Source organism: Sapajus apella, unplaced genomic scaffold (assembly GCF_009761245.1).
Source record: "Sapajus apella isolate SASKATOON/1434 unplaced genomic scaffold, GSC_monkey_1.0 scaffold14, whole genome shotgun sequence".
NCBI classification, from domain to species: Eukaryota; Metazoa; Chordata; class Mammalia; order Primates; family Cebidae; genus Sapajus; species Sapajus apella.
Window position 1 is genome coordinate 19,367,539 of NW_022436954.1, and position 21,770 is coordinate 19,389,308.

A 21,770-nucleotide genomic window follows, 5' to 3' on the forward strand; every position below is an offset into this window, starting at 1 on the left:
GCAAGCGATTCTTCTGTCTCGGCCTCCCGAGTAGCTGGGATTACAGGCATGTGTCACACCACGCCCAGCTAATTTTGTATTTTTAGTAGAGACGGGATTTCTCCATGTTGGTCAGGCTCGCCTTGAACTCCCGACCTCAGGTGATCTGCCTGCTTTGGCCTCCCAAAGTGCTGGGGTTACAGGCGTGAGCCAGCACGCCCAGCTCACATGGGTTTACTACGATCTGTAATGGAAGGGACTGTGTCTTCCTTTTATGTATCCCTCACTGCATCTGACTCACAATCTCTGGATATGAAAGCACTGGTCTTGAACAGAATTCCAGTCTGGTAATCTTGTTTACTCTTGCAGGCCAAGGCGTTCTGTATAGAGTTTAGAAGTGGCCTGCAAATACAAGAAAACAATGCTGACCTGTGGGGGTGCGTCTGAGCCTGGCTGGTGGCCCTCGCCAGGCTGGGAAAAGTCAAGAACTGACCCCAAGGGGACAAGGTACTGGAATCCTGGAATCTGTCCAGGAAGAGTGCATTAGGAGACCAATTACCTGGGGAGCATGTGTTGGGGCAGCCGAGAGTGAGCTGAGCATCAGTGCAAGGCCACTTTGGCATCTGGGAGCTCTCTTCAGTTTGCCTTAAAGAACTTCCAGGGAGTGGGGTGCTTAAGTGCAGCTGGATCTTAATATGATCAGCTCCACTCGCACAAAATTTTCATTCTGGCCGTTCTCCAGAAAGCCTCTGCCCACCCCACCCCCCTCCTTGCTGACTGCAACAGACACAAGGGCACCAGGGGAGCCTGCCAAGGGGAAGGGCAGGGTCACAGGGCCATCCGTCAGCCACAGAAGTACCACCCACCCAACATAAGGGTTAAGGTTCGGGTTAGCAGGGCATGTGAAATGGTCCACTTAAAAAATCGTATTACTAAGCATGTTACTGTCAGGCACGTTCTGTGCATGGTCTCAAGCCTCACAAGACCCCCAAGAGGGGGCCGCTTCTGAGTCTATTTCACAGCAGAGGTAACTGAGGCTTGGAAGCTGATTGGTCTGCAGTGACTCAGCTAGAAAGGGCAGAGCTGGGATTCAAGTCGAGGTCCACCTGACTGAAGCCTTGGCTCTTTCCACCTGTCCCCACAGGGCTCCAGCACTCATTCCGACAGATGTGGAGGCTGGGATAGGGGTGGGGGTGTCAGCGCTGCTCCCCAGTTCTACCCCTACAGGCAGTATTGTGACTGTATGAGGGGGCATGTACCCCCTTGCAAAGGCAAATGAGGGCCAGTCTTGCCTGAAATTGTCCAGCTAATTCCCCTCATCGGTTGCTGCAGGGTTCAGCTGGCAGTAGATTCGGGAGGATGCCACCTCAGGCTGCAGCAGGGATCCTTGTCACATATCCAGCCACCTGACTGGTGCCGCATGGAGACAATCAATACCACTCCTTGAAGGGCTGTCCCGATAGGCACTGTGACCTTCTGGGGCTGCCTGTTCCCCGTGTTCCCTCTTGTCACCAGGCCTCGAAGAGTGGCAGAAAGAACACTGGCCTAAGCATTCAATAGGGACTACTCTCAAGTAGTCCCCTACCGACACCCCACAGGGCTCTAAGGAGTCAAAGGGCAGTGTGTGCACTGGAGTTCACCAGCTCTCCTCTCTGTGCCCCTCCTCCCAGCACAGCAGCCAGAGGAGGGCACGGCTGGCCAGGCTGGGGGAGCGAGAAGCCGCACATTCACGCCTCCCCTGATTTTCACCTCCAGGCCAGCTGTCCTCCCTTCCCTCTCACTCCAGGTGAATGGAGGCTGAAAATCTGAGAGAAAGAGAGCAAGCTAGGAAGAAACTGGTGGCTAGTCCCTTGACATATTTTCAGAGAAAACTTTCTAGAAAACAGCCCGAAGGAGACACTTCCACGGGGCTCTCCTCCTGTCTCTGACTTTCTAAGTTCTGCCCGTTTGAACGGCCCCATGGCATCCTTCCTCCTGCATTCTCCAGGCCTGCAGGAGCCCTCAGCGCAGAACCCGCCTTTGGTGGGTTCACCCCTAAGTGGCCCCGCAGGCATCCTCCAAGCACGGACTGGTGGTGAGGCTGGTGTCCTGACCGAGCCCCCAGGGAGGCGGCTCATACTCAGGCAGCGAGCGCCCAGTAGGCCTCCCAGGGCACAAGGGGTCTGAGCACCTTCCCATGAGGCAGCCCTTCTGGCTCCACCACCGGAGCCATGGGAACAGGTTTAGCCACACATGGAGGCTGCACGGCTCATGCTGGGTTCCCAGCCTCTGTCCTCCAGATCCTTGTCCCAGCTCGCCTGCCCCTGCCCTTCCTGCGGGGAGCGGCCCCTCACCACATGGATGACGTGGCCCTAGGGCGCCCACACATGGCCCACCACGTCCTCCGACCTCCTCTATCTACCCGACCCGTGACCCACGGCGAGCTCCCACAGGGGCTCCCAGGCACAGATGGGCGCGCAAGGCTTCGGCTGCAGTGGCTACAGTGTTCCTACCACCCAGGCTTCCAGGACAGGTCCCACGGGCCACAGCGGCAGGCACGGCCAGACTAGCCACCCAGGGCTCTCTCTCCCAGCCCACGGTGACACTGGATCCCAGATCTGATAAATCCTCTAGGTACTTCAGTTTCCTCAGGCATTTAGAAAAAACCAAAAACAGTCATAGGATTTCTTTTAGGAATAAATCAGATTATGGATGTTGTGGGCCCAAGGGAGCAGTTACTCTGTAAGCTCCCTCCCCACTTTCCCCCGTCCTTCCCTTTCAGATACCAGAATTTGCATCCAGAGCTAAAAGTCAGTGGGCTCAGCCAGAGCAGTATGAGCAGTGAAGGCATATCCACATTCCTGGAGGACACATGAGAATAGGGACTGTCCCTGAGCTGAGAGAGCATGACATCACTGATCCTATGGGGGGAGTGATGACACAGAAATCATCCTAACAGCATCATACACACAGGCCTCTGCCAGCTGCAAGCGGGCTCATTTGAGAAAACAGCCTTCTTGGTAGTGCTGGCTACAAGGGTTGGGCCTAATTTGTCCTGTTTTCCCCCACTGTCCTCTGACACTGCTTCCTCTTCCCACTCCAGCTTAAACACTAAAGGACAGCTCAGTCCAATATGGGGCTCTATTCACAGGCTGGGGAAGGCTTTTATAAAGGGAGGCACATCAGCTCTAGACCAGCTGGAAAAGCCGTCGTTAGTCACTCTAGTAAACAAACACTGAAATCATTTCCCTACTGACACCCAGACACAGGAATCACGTCTAAGAGTAGATTGCAGCAGCACCAATCTGACAAGGGTCTCACATGGGTGTTCCTTCCCAACAGAAAATGGGGCGGGGGAAGAGGGCAGTTGTAGACCAGGTCCTTCTGAGGAGAGCATGTGGGTGGAATCATGTATAAGTAAAATTTTAAATCAACAGAATGCATCACTATGGAAACATTCGGCTTTATCAAAGGCACTGTTCAAAAACATAATCAAGACCTAAGATTCAACACTACAAGTGTTTATGACCAGAAAAGGCAAAGTGGGTCTCAGATATTGTGCAGCCAAGTAAAGCTGCCAGAACTCAAAGAAGAAATATTCCCAGCAGGGCAGGAACCCGTCATTTGTCAGGACTTCTCTGAAGAGCGTTCAGTGCACCACAGGGCCTACTTAACTCTTTCAGCGTTGCAATGACACAATTCAGATGGCTCTATAGGCACTGGGTCCAGGCAGACCTGCCACGCACTAGGGCAGGATCACATCAGCCACAGAGGCAGAGAGTGGGTGCCACAAGGAAAGGGCAGGTTTATTGGCTGTGACAAACTTATCAGGAATCATCAGAACCACCCGAGCTAGTTGGTTAGTAATGGGTCAACATGGACCCTGATTTCAACGCTGGGGATGCAACTGGGTGCTAAGTGTGAGTGTTCCGACCCATGTTTGGAGGCAAATTGCCTGTTATAAATAAGACATTTTTAGTGTGGAGCCTGGTCTGTTTCTTTGGGCTCTCTGCTGACTGGAGTAATGGTGTTGGTAAGTACTGTGAAAAAGCCTGATACAAGTTTGGGTGTCATTCAGGGTCCCCAAGTGTACTCACAGATAAGAATGAAATGATAAAGGACCACAGGGGAAAACTCATCTGTCCCTGTCTCTGAAGGTGGATACGGTCAGGAAACACTTGCCAGAAAGCCAAGGAAAGCTGGCTGAGAATCTGTCTAACTCACTAGAAGTTGGATTCTGTCCCTGCAAAATGAGCTTCCCCAACCAAATGGTCAACTGCTAGTCCAGTCGCCCGCAGTTTCTGACTAGAAGATGCTGATGCTGATTAAGGGAAGATGAGATACAGATGCCTGCCCTGATGCTATACAGGAAAGCCCAGGAACAACCAGCTTGGCAGGAGCCAGCCCTGAGGCTCAGCGTTCCCGGGAGTGCTCAGCAGACCATTCCGCCTGCATTCAGCATGGCAGAGGAAAACCAAACAGGCCGAGAGACTAGCCTGCAGTCTGAAATCCAGTTCGGCCACTACAAGCCCTATTTACTTAACTTCTTGGAGACTCAGCTTCCCAGCCTCTACAATGGGAACACGACCTCTCTCCTGCCGGGCTGTGGGGAGGATTGGGGATCGTGTATAAAAGCTCCCGGGGCAGTGCCGGGCAGCCTGCTGAAGCTTGGAAAAAGGGCAGCAAAAACAAAACAAAACTGAAACCTGTTTTTCTTCACGCTACTGCTGTGACATTTGCTTCCTCAGCTTTACATGGGAGCTAAGCAAAAACAGCATCACCTCTAATTCCTAGTTCAGCTCTAGTACCAGCAAAACACGGCAACAGGCTGCTGCAGTCACTGAGCACGCGGCCCTCTGCTGTGGTCTGGAATTCCCGTCTGTGCCTACACCCTGCAGTTTTACTCTACGGCAAGTACCTACTTGACATTTCAGAAGGGACATTGTTTTAATGATAAGGAAAAGGGCAGTTCTGGCATATAGCATCTGGAGTGACAGCAAGAAAAACAAAACTGAAGATTTGCTGCTCTCAGACTAAGACACCCAGGTGGTGGCCCACCCCATCTGCTGTACAGTATAAATGTGTTTCCCTGAAAGACACGGGTGTGACCAAGTGAAGAGATCAAATGCACAGCTGATGCAAGGGGAGATCATGACCCTCCATTAAGAAGGAGGGACACTGGAAGACTCGGAACCATCTGCCAGTTCTTTCATTAGTAAGGAATGGAAGATACATTTCCTAGTGTCATGAATCAAACTCATAACCAAAGCTGGCTGTATCACCTGGCCTGGTATTATTTGCATTACTAGGAGAAGAGCTACGAATTAAAAAGAGGCTTTATTTTATTCTTATGGTGATTTGAACCTCCCTCACAGGAAAACTTGGTATGGTGCTCAAACTTTATAAAGCATTTCATACTTCTTAGAGAAATAAGCTTTGCTCATTTGTTTGTTTAAAAAGGACGGGGCTACAATGCCAGGAGCCAGAGAGCTTGCCAGAGAACAGTCTGGCCAGGCATGGTGCTCCATCTGAGTGCCGAGTCAGAGCGTGCCCGGCCTTTGGCATCTTCCAATGATCACAGGGAGCATCAATCTTACAGCCTGGAATGGAAACAGGAGAAAAAGCAAAAAGGCACTGTACCTCTCCCCCACTGGCAGACAGAGAAACCTGAACCCTCCTGCCCTATTTTCATCCATTTACATTCATTTCCTTTCTCTCAGGTTTTCATTATCTTGGTTTGGAGTTAATCTGGTATACAGCTCCTGAGTCAAGAGGTCAAGAAGACATGTGGTTTTATGATGCAATAACGGGCAGCCACTCTGTTTTGTTTTGGGAACCTCGGTGACATCACAGACTAACCCTTGTACCTTGGGACCTTGTATGTAAGAAAACACTGAGTCAGAGAAAGCCTTAGTCATAGGGCTACTGCAACACAAGGTGAAGAGAACTATGAGGCAATTGAGTGTATTCCCTGCAGGGCTGCTCCCACTTCTATCTGACTTGGGTCTAGATGACTCAAGTGATTCCCTAGGGGAAACTAATCTATGTGGAACAGCTGTCATGAGCAGGGCTTCTGCTGCTCTTCAGCCTCAATTTCAGCCTGCTACCCATGACATCATTCAGTGATTTCCTCCCTTCAAGGGTACAGTTTTCTCTTGTATTACAAGTGACGGCTTGAAGGTGGGTAGACTAGAGCACACTGCCACCCCTCTTTATTTGGGGGCCTGTAACCTGTCTGAGTGTGTCGCAGGAAGACTGACAGGTAAGACTCAGTTATGGAGTTTCCTGAATATGCAGCTTTCCATTACAATAGTGTGCAAGCCAAGATGAAACCACCTCTGTTTGGGTTTCAGCAGCTGTCTGCCTACAGAAGGCTCCAGACTCTCTGACGCATATTTATATCTCCAATTCACTGAAGTCACAAGGAACAAACACGTGGAGATTTTTCCCTAGAGGCACAAATCCATTCATATTTCTTCAAATGAAGGTGGGGGCGGGGAGGGCAGGAGGAAAACTGCTTATGAACATAATCATTCGTGAACACTGTCACATGGATTTTAATTTGCCTAAAGATGACAGCGATTTTGAGCTGTGATTAGGGATAACTGTTCCCACGGTAGACCCATTACCAATGTGAATTACTGGCTGTCATTTAATAGGACTCCAGCTGGGAAACAAACCCCACCATCTTCCCAACAGCCATGCCCCGAGATCTAGCAGCACCAGCCTCTTGAAGTCACTTCTCAGTGGAAGGTTTGCTCCGTCTCAGTGAAGCTTCTCTCTCAAGACTCTGACGTCACCAGGGTGTCCCTCGGGGGCCTGGATAGACTGTCCGAAAGGTCAGGTTCACTCTTGGTTCTCTAGAGTGGTACTCTTTGGGCACTCGATGCTAAATGGAAATACACATAACTCTGACATAAATACGCACATGAACACGTTTAGTTCAAAGCAATTTAAAACTTATTCATGAGAATACAGAAATATTTCCATCTTATCCCCCTTAAATTAGTAAGCTCTTTAAAGTCTTGTAGAGAAAGGTCTTCTTCTTGAAACAAATTTCCATCCCCAGCCCCCCTCTGCTGTGCCAGCGCCTCTGAAGTGAGATATTTTCGTTTCTTCTAATTGTTGCTGCTGCTCTCAGGCACCTGTCATTTCCCAAATCTCATAAAACATATAAATGGATGAGACCTAAGAGAGGCGTGAGATTCCACTCTCATGGTAAGTGCTTTGACATTAACATGCACACCTGAGAAATGATCTGCCCTAAAAATGGCATGGCCTAGCCACGGAGCTGTGTATTCCAGTCAGAGAGTCACTAGCTACCCTGAAGCTATTTACATTTAAATTAATTAAATAAAAACTCAGTTCTTTATAGCATGCAAGCCACATTTTCAGAAGTCAATAGTCATATGTGGCTAGTGGCTACTAATTAGGCGGCACAGATACTGAATACTTTCATCATCACAGAAAGTTCCACTGGACACACTAGTGTCCATCTGGATTGTGAGTAGTATCAAAACTCCTTGGAAAGAATGTCAGTTCATTGCCTCTTGCTCATTATAAAAGCAGCTTGCTTTTCACCGTGTCTATTTAGAAATAGTCCTGAGAGTCGGGAGACTGCCTCCACATGAGAGAAGATTCTTTACTTGTGCCTCCTCACCTGCCAGTCGGCTTGCGTCGCTCCTTCCATGATTAACAAGGTCCCGTGATCTAAGGGTATCTTCACTCTTTCCACATATGTGTAGTCTCCATTCTCTTCCTAGAAAACAGCATTCCCTGTGCTAAATTTTTGGCCTGTGTGATCAAGATGCAACAGAAGCTGACAGTGGTCAAAAAAATGGAAACCTCTACTCAGTCAGTCTGTGGGAATCCATATATAGCTCTGCCATTTGGCAGCTGCTTGACTGCGGGCAACTTGCCTCACCTCTCTGAACCCTGACTTACTCATTGGTAAAACAGGGAGGATGACAGTCACTGCCACCTAGGGCTATGGTGAGCCTCCCTTGATAGAATATGTGTAAATCACTTGGAGACTGGCATGCAGTAAGTGCGAGCTATTCGTGTCATTGTCATCATAAGCTAAAACACAGAAAAGCCCATTCTGACCTAAGGAGGAAATAAAAGTCACTTGTACAAGAATTATTTACATCTGCCTGATGCTGTGCTCTCCGTTTTGACATACTCAGTGTGGGGAAAATGGCCTTTTAACCAAGACTTGATGCGATGCCTTCTGCTTCACCTTTTCACAGTGTATGCTGGTTTAACTAGTTGGCACCTATAGTCACAATTTTTCTCATAGCTACTTTGGAGGTTTGCAGATATACTCCTGCCTCTTTCCAGAACAGACAACAGCAAGATTTTCTCAAAGGGAGCTCTGGCTTGATCAAAACAGTGCTGTCAAACTGAGACTGGCTATTTACATCTTTGAGGATGGCTCACGACTCCTGTACACTTAGGATACAAATGCCTCGTATTTACACAGAGAGCTCAAAAAGCAATTTATGTCCAATATTCTCATGAGTCTTCACAGCATAGGCTGCGAAGCAATCAACTTGTAGTGTGACTCCTCCACAGCTGGAAAACGGGCGCATTAAACAACTTCTGTGCTCACAGCCAACAAAGAGCATGTCAAATGCTGAGACTGGAACAGATCTGAGCTTCCTGATTTCTCTACCTCCATTCTGGGCAGAACGGATGGATCTATTCATTCATCTGCTTCACTTCCAATGCAAGGGGTTACATTTGGGTTACTGCAGGATTGATTTCAGTTGCAAACTGTGTTTATGTTTATTATTGTATGGGTTCTTCTGAGAACTTAACTGTTTACAAAGATTTCCCCTAGGGAAATCAAAATCAAAACAATAATGAACTTGCATAAACAATCTAAGTTCCAGGCCCCAATTTTTGGCAGTAGCTTTGTCAGGCATAGTCATAATTGTTACAGACAGAAGATAGAAGCAATGTTTAAAATAACTTTTGGTTTCAGTGATTGATTTGTGTCTGCCACCTTTTCTCTTCCAGTAATAAGTAGGCACCAAAACATTTACCTTTGACCCCTCAGACAACCAGAAAGCAGTGGGAAGGTGACCCTGCCCTCAGGGCGGCCCAGCTCCATCTCAGAAAAGCAAAAGGCCACTCTCTGGAAAAAAAAAAAAAAAAAAAAAAAAAAAAAAGTGGCAGACAAAGAAGACACATGTCCTGCTGGAGAAAAGATATCTGGAGGGAGTGCACTGTCCATGAGATTACAGACTGCAAGGCTCCTTAATTTAGGCTGTATAGTCAGCTACAAGATTCAACACAGCTAGAAACAGAAGAATTTCTGCTACCCTCTACATAATCAGGGAGTACAACATGGGCTCTATCTACACATCAACTACAGACACTAAGACGGGAGAATAAAATAAAGTAGAAAGAAAAGACACAATCACAACACAAAGGCAATTCAGAGATGAAGAGCTCTTAGAACGTTAAAAACACTGTTGGGGAGAAGGGAGTGCTAGACCAATGGAAGAGAATAGGTAAATATTGTTGTTCCACCGGAGAACACGAAGCAGGAATGCACCTCACAAGTGAAAACTAATTCCAAAATGCAAGAGAGAAATATCAGCACTGATGGAAAGTGATGTTCAGTGATCACATTTCACACACAGTTCCTAAGATCTGAACTTTTCAAATTAGAGTAAGCCTCAGGTTGGTTTTGAACATGTAACATGCAACATAAGCATTGGCCATACCAAAAATCAGAAAAGGGTGAGCCTTCTTTTGGGAGGGAGCCACCAGAATCGGTCCACAAAGGAGGCAGCAATACACAAGGTACCCTCTGTGAGAGGTGGTATCATTCTTCTCTGCTTGTTATTTATTCCTTCAAGATCTCTGATTCAGAAGATACATTCCTAATTTGCAGAAGGAGGTAGATAGGAAAGAGGGCAAGGGATCCTACTAATGCAACACAGAGCTCACAAATGAATCCTTCTCTTGTGGTCAGAGTAGCCATAGACCATAGGGCCACCCTTCCACTGAACCAAGATGCATGGAGACTTTTTCCAGCTAGGAGCCAGATGAAAGGTCAGAGGAGCTCACATAGCTGTGCATAAAGGCTCCAGTTGATAAATGGATAAGCAACAGTGGGAACACAGGTCAGACTGTTTAGAGGAGAGCCTTCCTAGTCATTAAGCATGGTTAAGTTACCCAAACACATCTCTGTAGCCCTTCTGATTTACTCAGGGCTTTCTTCAAAACAAAACAAAACACACCTCCAAAAACCAGGGCTAAGGGTAAAATTTTCCATCCCTCATCCTGGTTAAAAGAAGCTTTTAGGGTCACACTCAAGCGACAGAGTGGGTTTTGCTATTAGTCTTCTTAGTTTTCCAAATACCTGAAACCCTACAAGTACACGGAAAAAGCGAAAAACATATATTTTTATATTAATGTTGATCAACATTCCCATTTCTCCAACCACAGCCAGTTCATTTGAATGCTTAATTATGCTTTCCTAAGGCTTCCCACAACTCTTACCTCCACCTCACCAAGATGTTATCCCATGCAGTTTCCTTTAAGAAAACGCTATTTAGGGTGAAAAAATCTGGGTGTTTTTACTGTTATGTCATTATTAACCATCCAACAGACGGGAAACCTAAACATTTTTCTTTTCATTGGAAAGGTAATTCACACTGTATGAGATTTGGATTTTTCTTATAATTACCCCTTTCTTGTCCTAAGAGAATACCTTAGAAATGATAAACAATCACCAATGCTTTAAAATCATCAGTTTTTCTTTCTAGAATATAAAAAGTAACATAAGTTTACTAAAGTAAATTATGCAATTGTAATTACTTATTCAGCCTCTGCTCTTATGAACTCCATGAGGGACAGTTTATGTGGTCTTCCTGTGAAGAAACATTCTCAGTGCCTATCACACATATCAATAAATATGTACTGAATGACTGAGGAAGAGGACACAGAAAATGCAGAAAATCACCTATAATCCTAGCATCCAGAGTTTACCCAATGTACACACAAAGTATTTCAGATATGCAATCGTGTACACTCTATCTATAATATTTTATTGAGCATTTTTCTATATCTTTAAATATACATTTCAAAAATACAGCTGTGGCAAGGTGCAGTGGCTCACACCTATAATCCCACCATTTTGGGAGGCCGAGGCGGGCAAATCATGAGGTCAAGAGATCGAAACCATCCTGGCCAACACAGTGAAACCCATCTCTACTAAAAATATAAAAATTAAAAATTGGCTGGGTGTGGTGGCATGCGCCTGCAGCTACTTGAAAGGCTGAGGCAGGAGAATCGCTTGAACCCAGGAGGTGGAGGTTGCAGTGAGCCGAGATCCCGTCACTGCACTCTGGCCTAGCGAAGGAGCCAGACTCTGTCTCAAAAAAAAAAAAAGAAAAAGAAAAAAAAAAAAGGTTCTACAATATTCATTTGTATGAATGTATACTTCCTTTAACTCACAAATACTTTGTGACCACCGTACATGTCAGATATTATGCCAGTGCTAAGGATGGAGCAGTAAGGAACACATGGTTGGAGATTCAGATTTGCACACACAAGTATTTTTTTTAAGAGGTTAAATAAACGAAAAGCTGCTGTAAGTAGATTTTTGAGCAAAACATTTCTGCATATATTTCTAACATATATTCTTAAAAATGGAATTACTGGAGCCAAGTGTATGAACTTTAGGGCACTTGATTTATGCTACCAAACTGCTTTCTTGAGAAGGCTGCAGCAATCTATAATCGCATCAGGAAAATATGATAGTATCTATCTTCTAGCTCAACATTACCAACTGACAATAACGAAAACAAAATTAGGGTAGAAATGACAACTCATTCAAACCTAGAGATCTTGGATTACTACCCACATTTTTTTCTTTTATTTTTTTTTGTTGGTTGAGACAGAGTATCACTCTGTCACCCAGGCTGGAGTGCAGTGGTGTGATCTCAGCTCACTGCAATCTCCACCCCCTGGGTTCGAGCGATTCTCCTGCCTCAGCCTCCTGAGTAGATTACAGGTGTGCACCACCACTCCTGGCTGATTTTTTTTTGTATTTTTAGGAGAGACAGAGTTTCACCATGTTTGCCAGGCTGGTCTTGAACTCCTGGGCTCAAGGGATCCACCTACCTCAGCCTCTCGAAGTGCTGGGATTACAGGCATGAGCCACCACATCTGGCCCAAGTTCAACTTTTTTTTACATTCTGTTTGCTATTTTGTTTCTTCTGTTGTGAACACTCTCTGTTCATGTCCTTTGTCCATTGTTCTACAGGGGTGTTAATGCTGTTTTCTTATTGATCTGTGACCACAGATAGTAAGACATTTACCCTTTGTTTGTGATACTTTTTGCAAATGATTTTCTCATTTGCTATTTGCCTTTTAGCTGTACTTACGATATTTAACACAGAATAGCTCAAAAATTTGAGAGTCAACTCTACTGACCTTTCTTTGGCTCTCCTTCATGATTTTTATGCTTAGAAAGTCTTTTCCCATACTGAGGAAAGTTAAATATACAACTGCATTTCCCTTTTTTTTTTTTTTTTTAGAGTTTACATTTTTTAGACTTAACTCTTTAATCTACATGGAGTTTGTTTTTTTGGTGGTGGTTTTTGTTTTGTTTTTATTCCATGCTTCTTTTTATAACAGTTTCCAGGTACTTAAACCAAAGCCTTCTGCTAGACTTCTTCCACAAGATCAACCATGGCGTATGCTCAGGTGCCAGGCACATTAGGCACTATATCTGTTATTGCTAATCCTCACTACAGCCTTGTAAGGGAGGGGAGGTGATATTATCCATTTTATCATAAGCAAAGGGAGCTGGAGGGAAAATACTTCTCTAAGGCAAAAGGCTAGCAGGAGGGAAGGCTAGCACTGGAATGTAGATTGGCCTGGCTCTAAAGCCCTATTCTTTCCACTATACCCTGTTCTCCAAAGTAAGCTCTATTCCTTCTGAAATCCTAATATTTCCTGTCCTGAATATATGGCACCCTGACTATAGTGTAGGGGTCACAAACACCAGCAAGTGGCCTAGGTGTGAGGTGCGGACTGGGTGCGCCACAGGGAGGGGAGGAAACCATGTAGAACCAGGGGCCTGCAGACAGGTGGTGGCTGCTCTGCCAATAAGCTGTTCCAGATCACGGTTCCCCCCATGTTGCCCCCTCTTCGGGGTTTTCCAGGGAAACTGATAAGTGGGATTTTTATGTGAATTTCCTGAGTTATAAATTTTGGCAGCTAATTCAGTGTCTTTGAAAATACTGGGCAATTTAAACAGGTCTGAGGCCCAGATTCAGCTCCAGGGCTGCCCAGCTCTGCTGCTGATGGGTCCATGACATGACTGGCTTCTTTGAGTCCCCTGTCAGTCACCTTAGCTGACTTGTAAGCGTCTAAGCCTGGCTGTCATCTTATGTGCTCTCGCATCCCCCTTGCCATTCCATGCCATAGTGCCTGATAGAAGCTCAGGACACAAGGGCTACTTCATCTTCAAATGTCATCTTCCTTTACTGAATTAAATCTAGAGGTGGAAACTGTGGGAAAATATCAAATACATGTACAATTGCTTTTAGTTAGCAACTGATTGTAGTATAGGTTCCTCCAAGGTTTCAAGCAATGGACAGAGTTTTAAATTACAGATTTGCTTACTGTATTATTTTATAGTAATTTGAATAAATCTTAGGGACCACTATCACTTAAATAATAGTGTATCTAGGTCTTTCAAATTAAAATGATACCTGAATGATTGAGGCTGGAGGATGGGAGGAGGGTGAGGATGGAAAAACTACCTATCAGGTACTATGCTTATTAGCCAGGTGACGAAATAATCTGTTCACCAAATCCCTGTGGCACACAAGTTACATGTATGACAAACCTGCACATATACCCTAACCTAAAAGTTTCAAAAAAAATTATACCTGAGGTTGTCTGTACACATGAAGGATATTTGTGTACACTGACCAAGTTTGTCCCCTGCACTTCTTTTCTTGTTTTTTTAAACAGCAACTGGAAATTATTTACTGTATTTCATTTATGTCTATCATAAAGAATTGACCAATATGTAAATATGTGATTTGAACATGGTTGACTTACAAGTGTTGCTATAGCTTTTTAGAAAACATAGCCTGTGCCATGTGTTAACCAAGGCCCAGGAGAGCTGGTGGGCTTCTGCTCTATGTAGAGCTGGGAGAAGGCCAGTCATCCTGTCTCTCAGTGGACAATGTACTTTCCTGATGAGGAAGGGAAGGACAATGGAAATACACCTCAACCGTTTTATTGCACTAGTTTTTTTGTATCTGAAATTGTATCGTTTAATATTTTCAGTAAGATTTTAAAAAATAAATGCCATGGTTTAAAAAAAATATCACATTCTTCGTCTCGCCCCCAAATCCACCAGAAAAAGTCATTCAAAGCAAAATATGCTTCCAAATTACTGATTCAGATAACAGTGGGGCCTTTGGTTTTCCACATCATCTCTGATTCCTTAGATGAGCTACATAGAAAACCTCCATCTTTTTACTAAGAAGATACTTCTGAAAACAAAACACAGATGAGCAGAAAGGACAAGGTGGAAGCCTGCTACCTGTTTCTCGTTTTCCAGGTTCACAGGAAGCACCTGGTACACAGTAACTATTACTAATTTCTGCACTAGAGGCATCAGGGAAAGATTCACACTATAGGGGGCCCTTTTAAGTGAAGAGGTGGAGAGCAAGCCTAAGGGAGAGCAAAGAGTAACTTAGTAGAATGGAGCAACCATACAGGGAACAGTGAGAGGCCATGGATTTCTCTGGGCATAGAGCATGTGTGGATTTGACAATCTGGCTAAGGAGTTTCTATTTCACTCTTTGTTCCCATAGAAGCAAATCAAGATTTTTGAGGTGGAAAACAAAGTGATTAAAGCAGTCTCTACGCTCCCTTCTTTATTCTCTTTCTCTGAATGACAATGTACAATTCCACAGTTTTACATATGCTCTATATTATTAGTTTTAATTTGATTCAACATTCAACAAATAGTTTTCTAAGTCATCTTGAGCAAGTGATTTAACACTGGAGTTTCAGCCACGTTATCTGTACAATGGAAATAATAATGGCATCAACTATATAAAATTATCAGAGAATTCAATGTAAAGAAGTTAGAATAGAGCCAGGCACAGTCAGCAGTATACACTTGCTATTATTAGCATTTTACTATTGTGGTTATTCCAAAATTCCCAAATGACATCTCCAGCCAGGCCTGTTGTCTGAACTCCAGACTTACACAGTCGATTGCCTATTTACCTTTGGAAGCCTCAGGCATCTCAAATGTTGCCTGTAGAAGAAGGAACTCCTCAAGCAAGGACACAATCAAATGCAGAAATCCCTGCTTCTCTTCCACCTGAGTAAACAGCAACTCCACTCACCGCTGCTCAAGTCAGACCCCTGGAAGTCATTCTGGATCCTTACCCTCGCATCTAACATATTATTGGCAAGTTCTGTCGATTCATCCTCCGAAACATACCTCAAATCCACTAACTTCTCTTCATCCCCAATGCCACCTTAGTCCAAGCTAGCAGTCTCCCACTGCGATGACTACAAACACCTCCTCTTTTATTTAGTCTCTTACTCCTGCCTCTTCTCAAATTGTTCTTCACATAGCAGCCAGAGTGATGTTCTAAAATAAAAATTCGGAGTTCTAACCACGAGTTGTAACTATTTCTGTTTATTTGATTACAGTCTAGCTCCTGTAACCCCCAGGAGGACAGGGACTGTATTTGTCATGTTCACTACTATATTCCCAGAGCTGAGCATAGTATAATACCTGACACACAGGAGGGATTTAATTAATATTTGGGGAGGGGAGACTGAGAGAAGACAGGGAGAAAGAGAGTCAGGAAAGAACGGTTCCTAGAAATAATACCTGACATCTGGATAACGGACAGAAGAAAGGGAGTAAAGACTGGAAGTAGGGACCTCAGGGCGAAAAAACAGTCATTTTAGTACTTTAGGCGCAGGGTTAAAAGTGCCTAAGATAAAGATGGTGGTTGTAAGAGAGGTGCGTGCTTTAGCTAGTTCGAGAAAAATTCAGATGACTTGGGACTTGATAATGTATGAGAAACAAGGGAACAAGGAATAGCAGAAAATAACTGACAGCGTTAACCTAACCAAGAGAATGGTCAGGTTAACATGAACATAAATGAACTTACCAGCAAGTGAGGGGTTTTTCTGAGAGAACAAAACAAATCTGATTTTGTCACTGCAGGGTAGAAGCCACATGTGCTGTTATTAAGTGGAAATGTCTCGTGAACATGTAGAAAGTGATGATTGGAACTTCAAATGAAAGTCAAAGCTAGGCCAGGCATGGTGGCTCCTGCCTGTAATCCCAGCCCTTTGGGAGGCCAAGGCAGGTGGATCACGAGGTCAGGAGTTCAAGACCAGCCCGGCCAATATGGTGAAATCCTGTATCTGCTAAAAATACAAAAATTAGCCAGACGTGGTGGTGTATGCCTGTAGTCCCAGCTACTTGGGAGGCTGAGGCAGAAGAATCACTTGAATCTGGGAGGAGGCTGCAGTGAGCCGAGATCGCACCACTGCACTCCAGCCTTGGCAACAGAGCAAGACTCCATCTCAAAAAAAAAAAAAAAAAAAAAAGAAAGAAAGTAGTTAAAGCTGGAGATAAGAGACTCAGAAGTCACCCCACCAAAGAAGGAATGGTTAAAGCTATAAGAACTAATGAGATCCTATTTATTTGTTTATTCAATCAACAAGCATAGTACTAAATGCTAGGAACATAATGACAAATAAGACAGAAAGGGACCTTGCCCATATGATATATTTACATCTACTGCCATGTTCATAATCTCCTAAAAAATAATGTAGAGAATAATAACAGAATCAAAGATAATCTTGAACCTCTATATTTAAGGGGTTGATTGGGGGGAAAAAAGCCTTAAAGGAGGCACAAAAATAGTAATGCCAAAAGTTTGGTAATTCTAAAACAAGATAGTATTTCAGAGGAAGAAAACTCAGATAATAGATGGGCAAGTTTCACACACAGAAGCAATGCATACTGAAAACCAATATGACAATGGCAAGAGAAGATGACTGAGGACAGGCCAGCGGACCTGATTTGAGGTTAATGGTATGAGAATAATTTCAGCCAAGTGGTGGGATGGAGCTAAAGAGCAGGTGTGTCAAGAATGAGTTAAGCTTTGAGAAAGGGGAGACTCCAGATGCAGAAAACTCATTCCTGAATCTGCTTCAAAAACAAGAAAAAGCCCAAGATGTCGGCATATCTGCAGGGTCAAGCAAAGCATTTCTTCTCGATAGTAACAAAGAGATTTCTCTAGCCCGCTGGTCCAAGGATCAGAGGGTAGAGTTGCTTGACAAGGATACTCACGGCATTTTTTGCAGACTGAAATGATATTCGAAAACTAAATGCTAGCCCGTGTTACAGCTACTTACCTGCTGAGAGCCAAATGTCCGTTTATTTGCCCTATTGCTCAACTTATGGCTATGCCTGTAATGTCCTGTTTTTTTCTTTATCATTTCTTTTCAGCTTGTTTTCCCAAACTGTGGTGTTGCTTTGCCCTTGAGAACCCAGCTGGGTTCTAGACTGTTTTCTGGATTATCTAAGCTTGCAGCTAGAGTTGGGCTGCAAAATTTTTCCTCCAGTGCTGATATAAGAATATAGCTGGACCTTTAGTTCACAGTGGTAAAATATTTTTAAAATCTGACATAAACACAACATATTAATTACAGAAATGATGAAGGCAGAATAAAGGTGGTGGGACCCTACAAAGTCATCTTTGCAGAGTTCTTCTGCTGACTCAAACCACACTTTAGATGATGACATCCTAGCATTGATCTGAAATACATTACTTTAAAAACAGAAGCTGTTTCCGAAATAAGATCTGCTAAAGTAAGAAGCCAGCTAGAAAAACACAGATTTTAAGTCACTGAGGTTATTGGTTCAAAACAGTTTTAAATTCACTTGCCACATACAAATCTTTGAGTTTTTCCGAAACTCTTTCCTGATTTTTGGCCTTTATTTGGCTTGGAAGGTTCTGGTGAGGCAAATAAGAAGGATAAGCAGAAAGGACTGGTGCAATCAATCGTTCTATACCAGGCACACCCAGTGATATTAAAAGCTCAATGACATGGGACCTCACCATGTCTCACAATAACTTAAGAGAGTGTGAAATGTGGCACATATACACCATGGAATACTATGCAGCCATAAAAAACGATGAGTTCGTGTCCTTTGTAGGGACATGGATGAACCTGGAAACCATCATTCTCAGCAAACTGACACAAGAGCAGAAAATCAAAAACCGCATGTTCTCACTCACAGGCAGGCGCTGAACAATGAGAACACATGGACACAGGGAGGGGAGCATCACACACTTAGGTCTGTTGTGGGGGACTAGGGGAGGGACAGCAGGGAGTAGGGAGTTGGGGAGGGATAACATAGGGAGGAATGCCAGATATAGGTGATGGGGATGGAGGCAGCAAACCACATTGCCATGTATGTACCCATGAAACAATCCTGCATGTTCTTTACATGTACCCCAGAACCTAAAATGCAATAAAAATATATATATATTAAAAATAATAATAATAAAAATTTTTAAAATAAGAAAAAGAAAAAGAGTGTGGGAGGCCTGGGCAATTGTTGGCTGCAAAAGAGGCTCTCTGCAGGCATCGAAAGCACAGCACTGCAGCCCAAACTACCAGGCAGACTTCTGCCTTTCCTTCTGGAATGCACACATTGAAATGTAAATGAAATTTAGAATGAAATACCTGCTGACAGGGTTTAGTGTTCAGACTTATTGTCAAAATAGTACTGGGGTAGGGTGGGGGTGACAAGTTACTGAATTTGGGCAAAAACAAACCTGGCTTTACCCTGACAGTTGTAGGTGTTCCAGCTACACTGAATGTGCACGTGACATCAGAAGAGTTCATGTGATGAAGATTCCATTCTGGGTAATATAATATTTCAAAAAATGCAACTTAAAAGAACGGCTATCTCGAAAGGGCTTCCACCTCAGGTCATAGCACCAGGAACAAACGCCCTTCATCCCCTGAAAGCATATGAGAATACGTTCCGCCATACCTGACCTCCAGCTGAGCCCAGTCACTAGCAGAAGTGCAAGGCTCTCCAGCCATCTGTTAACCAGAACACTCACTCCCAAACTGTTCCTGGACATAATCTGATCAGACACAGCCCCCCAGAACTCTTTCCCTCCTGTACCTTTCCATTGTGTCCTTTGGAATTCCCATTCAAAGATGAGCAAACTCAACTATCTCTTAAACCTCAACGAGCTCTGAAGGTTCTCTCTGCTTCCTCATCCTAATTGAAACCTGGCTATCTCTGGAAGACTGCAAATTCCCTGAAACCCTCTCATGTGGAAGGAGATCATGCCTCTCAATCCAGTGGCTCACAGAGCCAGGTGACAGAGTGTTCTCCTTGCTCCTCAATAACACTTTCAGATCATTATTCTGCAGCAGAGGATAAAAATCGCAGTTCCTCTGAGCTCATGCCATTGAATTGTCCCTTTTTCTCCTCTCTACCTTGGTCTCAAGGCATATACAAAATCTAACAACGTCCTAATTGGCCTCCTTGTTTCTTCTAGTCCAGGCTCCATGCAGTAGCAATAGTGACCTTTTAAAATTGCCAATCAGACCGTGTCACTCTTCTGCTTAATACACCTCACTGGCTTCTTGATGGACATAAAACAAAACCTCTCCTTCCTGAGGCTCATGAGTCTCTGCGTGCCCTGGTGCCCACCTACTCCCCCAGTCTCACCACCTGGGACACTCCTCAAGCTGGCTCAGTCTGCTCCAGGGCAGGCCTCCTTTCCCCTTCCTCAAACATGCTTTGCTCTTCTCTGCCTCAGTGAGGCAGCTATCCTCCCTGGAAATGTGACCTATGAATTGAAAAAAAATCACCAGATGGCTTAGGAATAGTCCTTAAGAGTATGGCAAGGGGAAAAAAACCTCTACCACTGGGACAAGGTTTAAAAAAGTCAGGGTTGTGGGCCAAACCATGGCACACACAGAAACAACACTGAATCACTTAGTTTTCTGAGGAAACACTAGTTTGTCCTCCTAAAACTGAACGTGCTGTCACTAGTAATACAAAGCTGGGAGGCTTGTTGCAAAAATCAATTATTCCTAGTGGGAGTCAGGGCATGGATTCCAGCCTGATACAAGGGCCCAAGGAAGCAAATGAGGACTCCAACTCCTAAAGGATCTCAAGCCCGAAGATAATTCAAGTCCTACCAGGACTACCTTTCTTTATCTGCTTAAACACACACACATCCATGCGCGTGCAAACACACGCGTGCATTCTCTCTCTCTCTTTTATCCACTTACCCTCACACTCTCCAAACCATTAAATGGTCCTAGAGATGGGAGCTCAAAAACTCAACCACCACAGGCTGCTTTCCCTCCCTAAGGCTTCCCTATACTCTTTCAATGAATGCCATTTCATAGACCAAGGGCACCTTGGAGTTTAGTTTCACTGCTATGTCCTTTTTCAGTTTCCATATCTGAAAAATCACCACAGCATCAACCATTTACAACAGCTTAAAAATTCACTGCTTACTACGGCAACTTTCATGGGAAAACTTGTTGATTACTTCCATGAAGTAGCTACCAATTATTCTTCCCATTTACAAAAAAAGGAATAAGGATAAATGAAGCAGTTGAGTGCTTTTTGCCAACATCAGGGACAGAAACTGGAAATATAACCAATTTTGAAAATTTTATTACAATGTGTTTTTAAATGATCATGGCTATCAACAATTTATTTCAAGTATTTCTATTACTTATTATTTACTTATATTTATTTTGTTTACTTAAAAAAAAAAAAAAAAACCACAGAGACGGGGTCTCACTATGTTACCCAGGCTGGTCTCAAACTCCTGAGCTCAAGTGATCCTCCCACCTTGGCCTCCTGAAGTACTGGGATCACAGGTGAGAGCCATCATGCCCAGTCTCAAGTATTTCTTGTCATCTTTTAGAGTAGGTGCTATAATCAATCGGCAGAGGGATTAACAGGAAGGATAGATGACTGGCATAGCGGCAGTGGGGCTGCTGGCTAAGGTGGAGACTGTTTCCACTCTATGAAATCCTGCATAGTACTAGCTTATCTGATTTCCAAATTTAGCTTAATTTAGTATCGTATTATTTTGGATTCCAATATCTTCATTTTTTTCTAAAGTCTTTAAAAAATATCAATATTTATGATTTGACTGACCTTTCTATACTCTACTTTTCCCAGTAGTGTACAAAAAACCCACAGCCAATTGGCAAGGGAAGCACATCCAATTCATTGGGTGCTCTCACAGTTTCCACCATTAGACTTGCTTTCACAACCATCTCTTCTGGCAATACAAACAGCATTCATGAGGGCTACGGAGGACGGGTTAGAGGGCTCAACCTGCTGCAGCTCAATCACCTTGAGGTGAATAGGAGCCCCTCACATTTGCAGAATTCAGCTGATGAAGGATACAGTTTATCCAGAGGTAATTTGCTAGAAAAACAAGGCTTTTGGCATCTAAACCTCCAGTGCATCACAAACTTCCTGCTATTATCTAATAACACCCCCCCAGCCATCACTGTTTCCATGGTAACCGACAGAGAAATAGCAGCCTGCCAAATGGCTTTTGTAGTTCCTTTTCCAGCTTGCTTTTTTTCAGTATAGAATTAAAACTAGCTGGGAAAAGAACCAGACTAATCTTTGCAAACAGGAACACAATGTAGTTTGAAAAGTACAACTGGGTTTGGGACAAGAAGTATAGAAAACCTTTAATAAAACTAGCCTGATA

At 44.2% G+C, this 21,770-nt stretch overlaps 1 protein-coding gene across 5 annotated transcripts in view; it reads right to left on the minus strand.

Moving 5' to 3' along the window:
• Positions 1–6,495: 6,495 nt before the first annotated feature.
• Positions 6,496–21,770, minus strand: part of ALKBH3 (alkB homolog 3, alpha-ketoglutaratedependent dioxygenase) — a 37,864-nt gene continuing 22,589 nt past the window's right edge. For all 5 annotated transcript variants that reach the window (XM_032283543.1, XM_032283539.1, XM_032283540.1 and 2 more), the window contains exons 9-10: positions 7,619–7,717; positions 6,496–6,847 (exon numbers count right to left, since the gene is read on the minus strand). In XM_032283543.1, the coding sequence (XP_032139434.1) occupies positions 6,755–6,847; positions 7,619–7,717 (192 nt within the window). In that variant the 3' untranslated portion in view covers positions 6,496–6,754. The remainder of the gene's footprint in view (positions 6,848–7,618; positions 7,718–21,770) is intronic.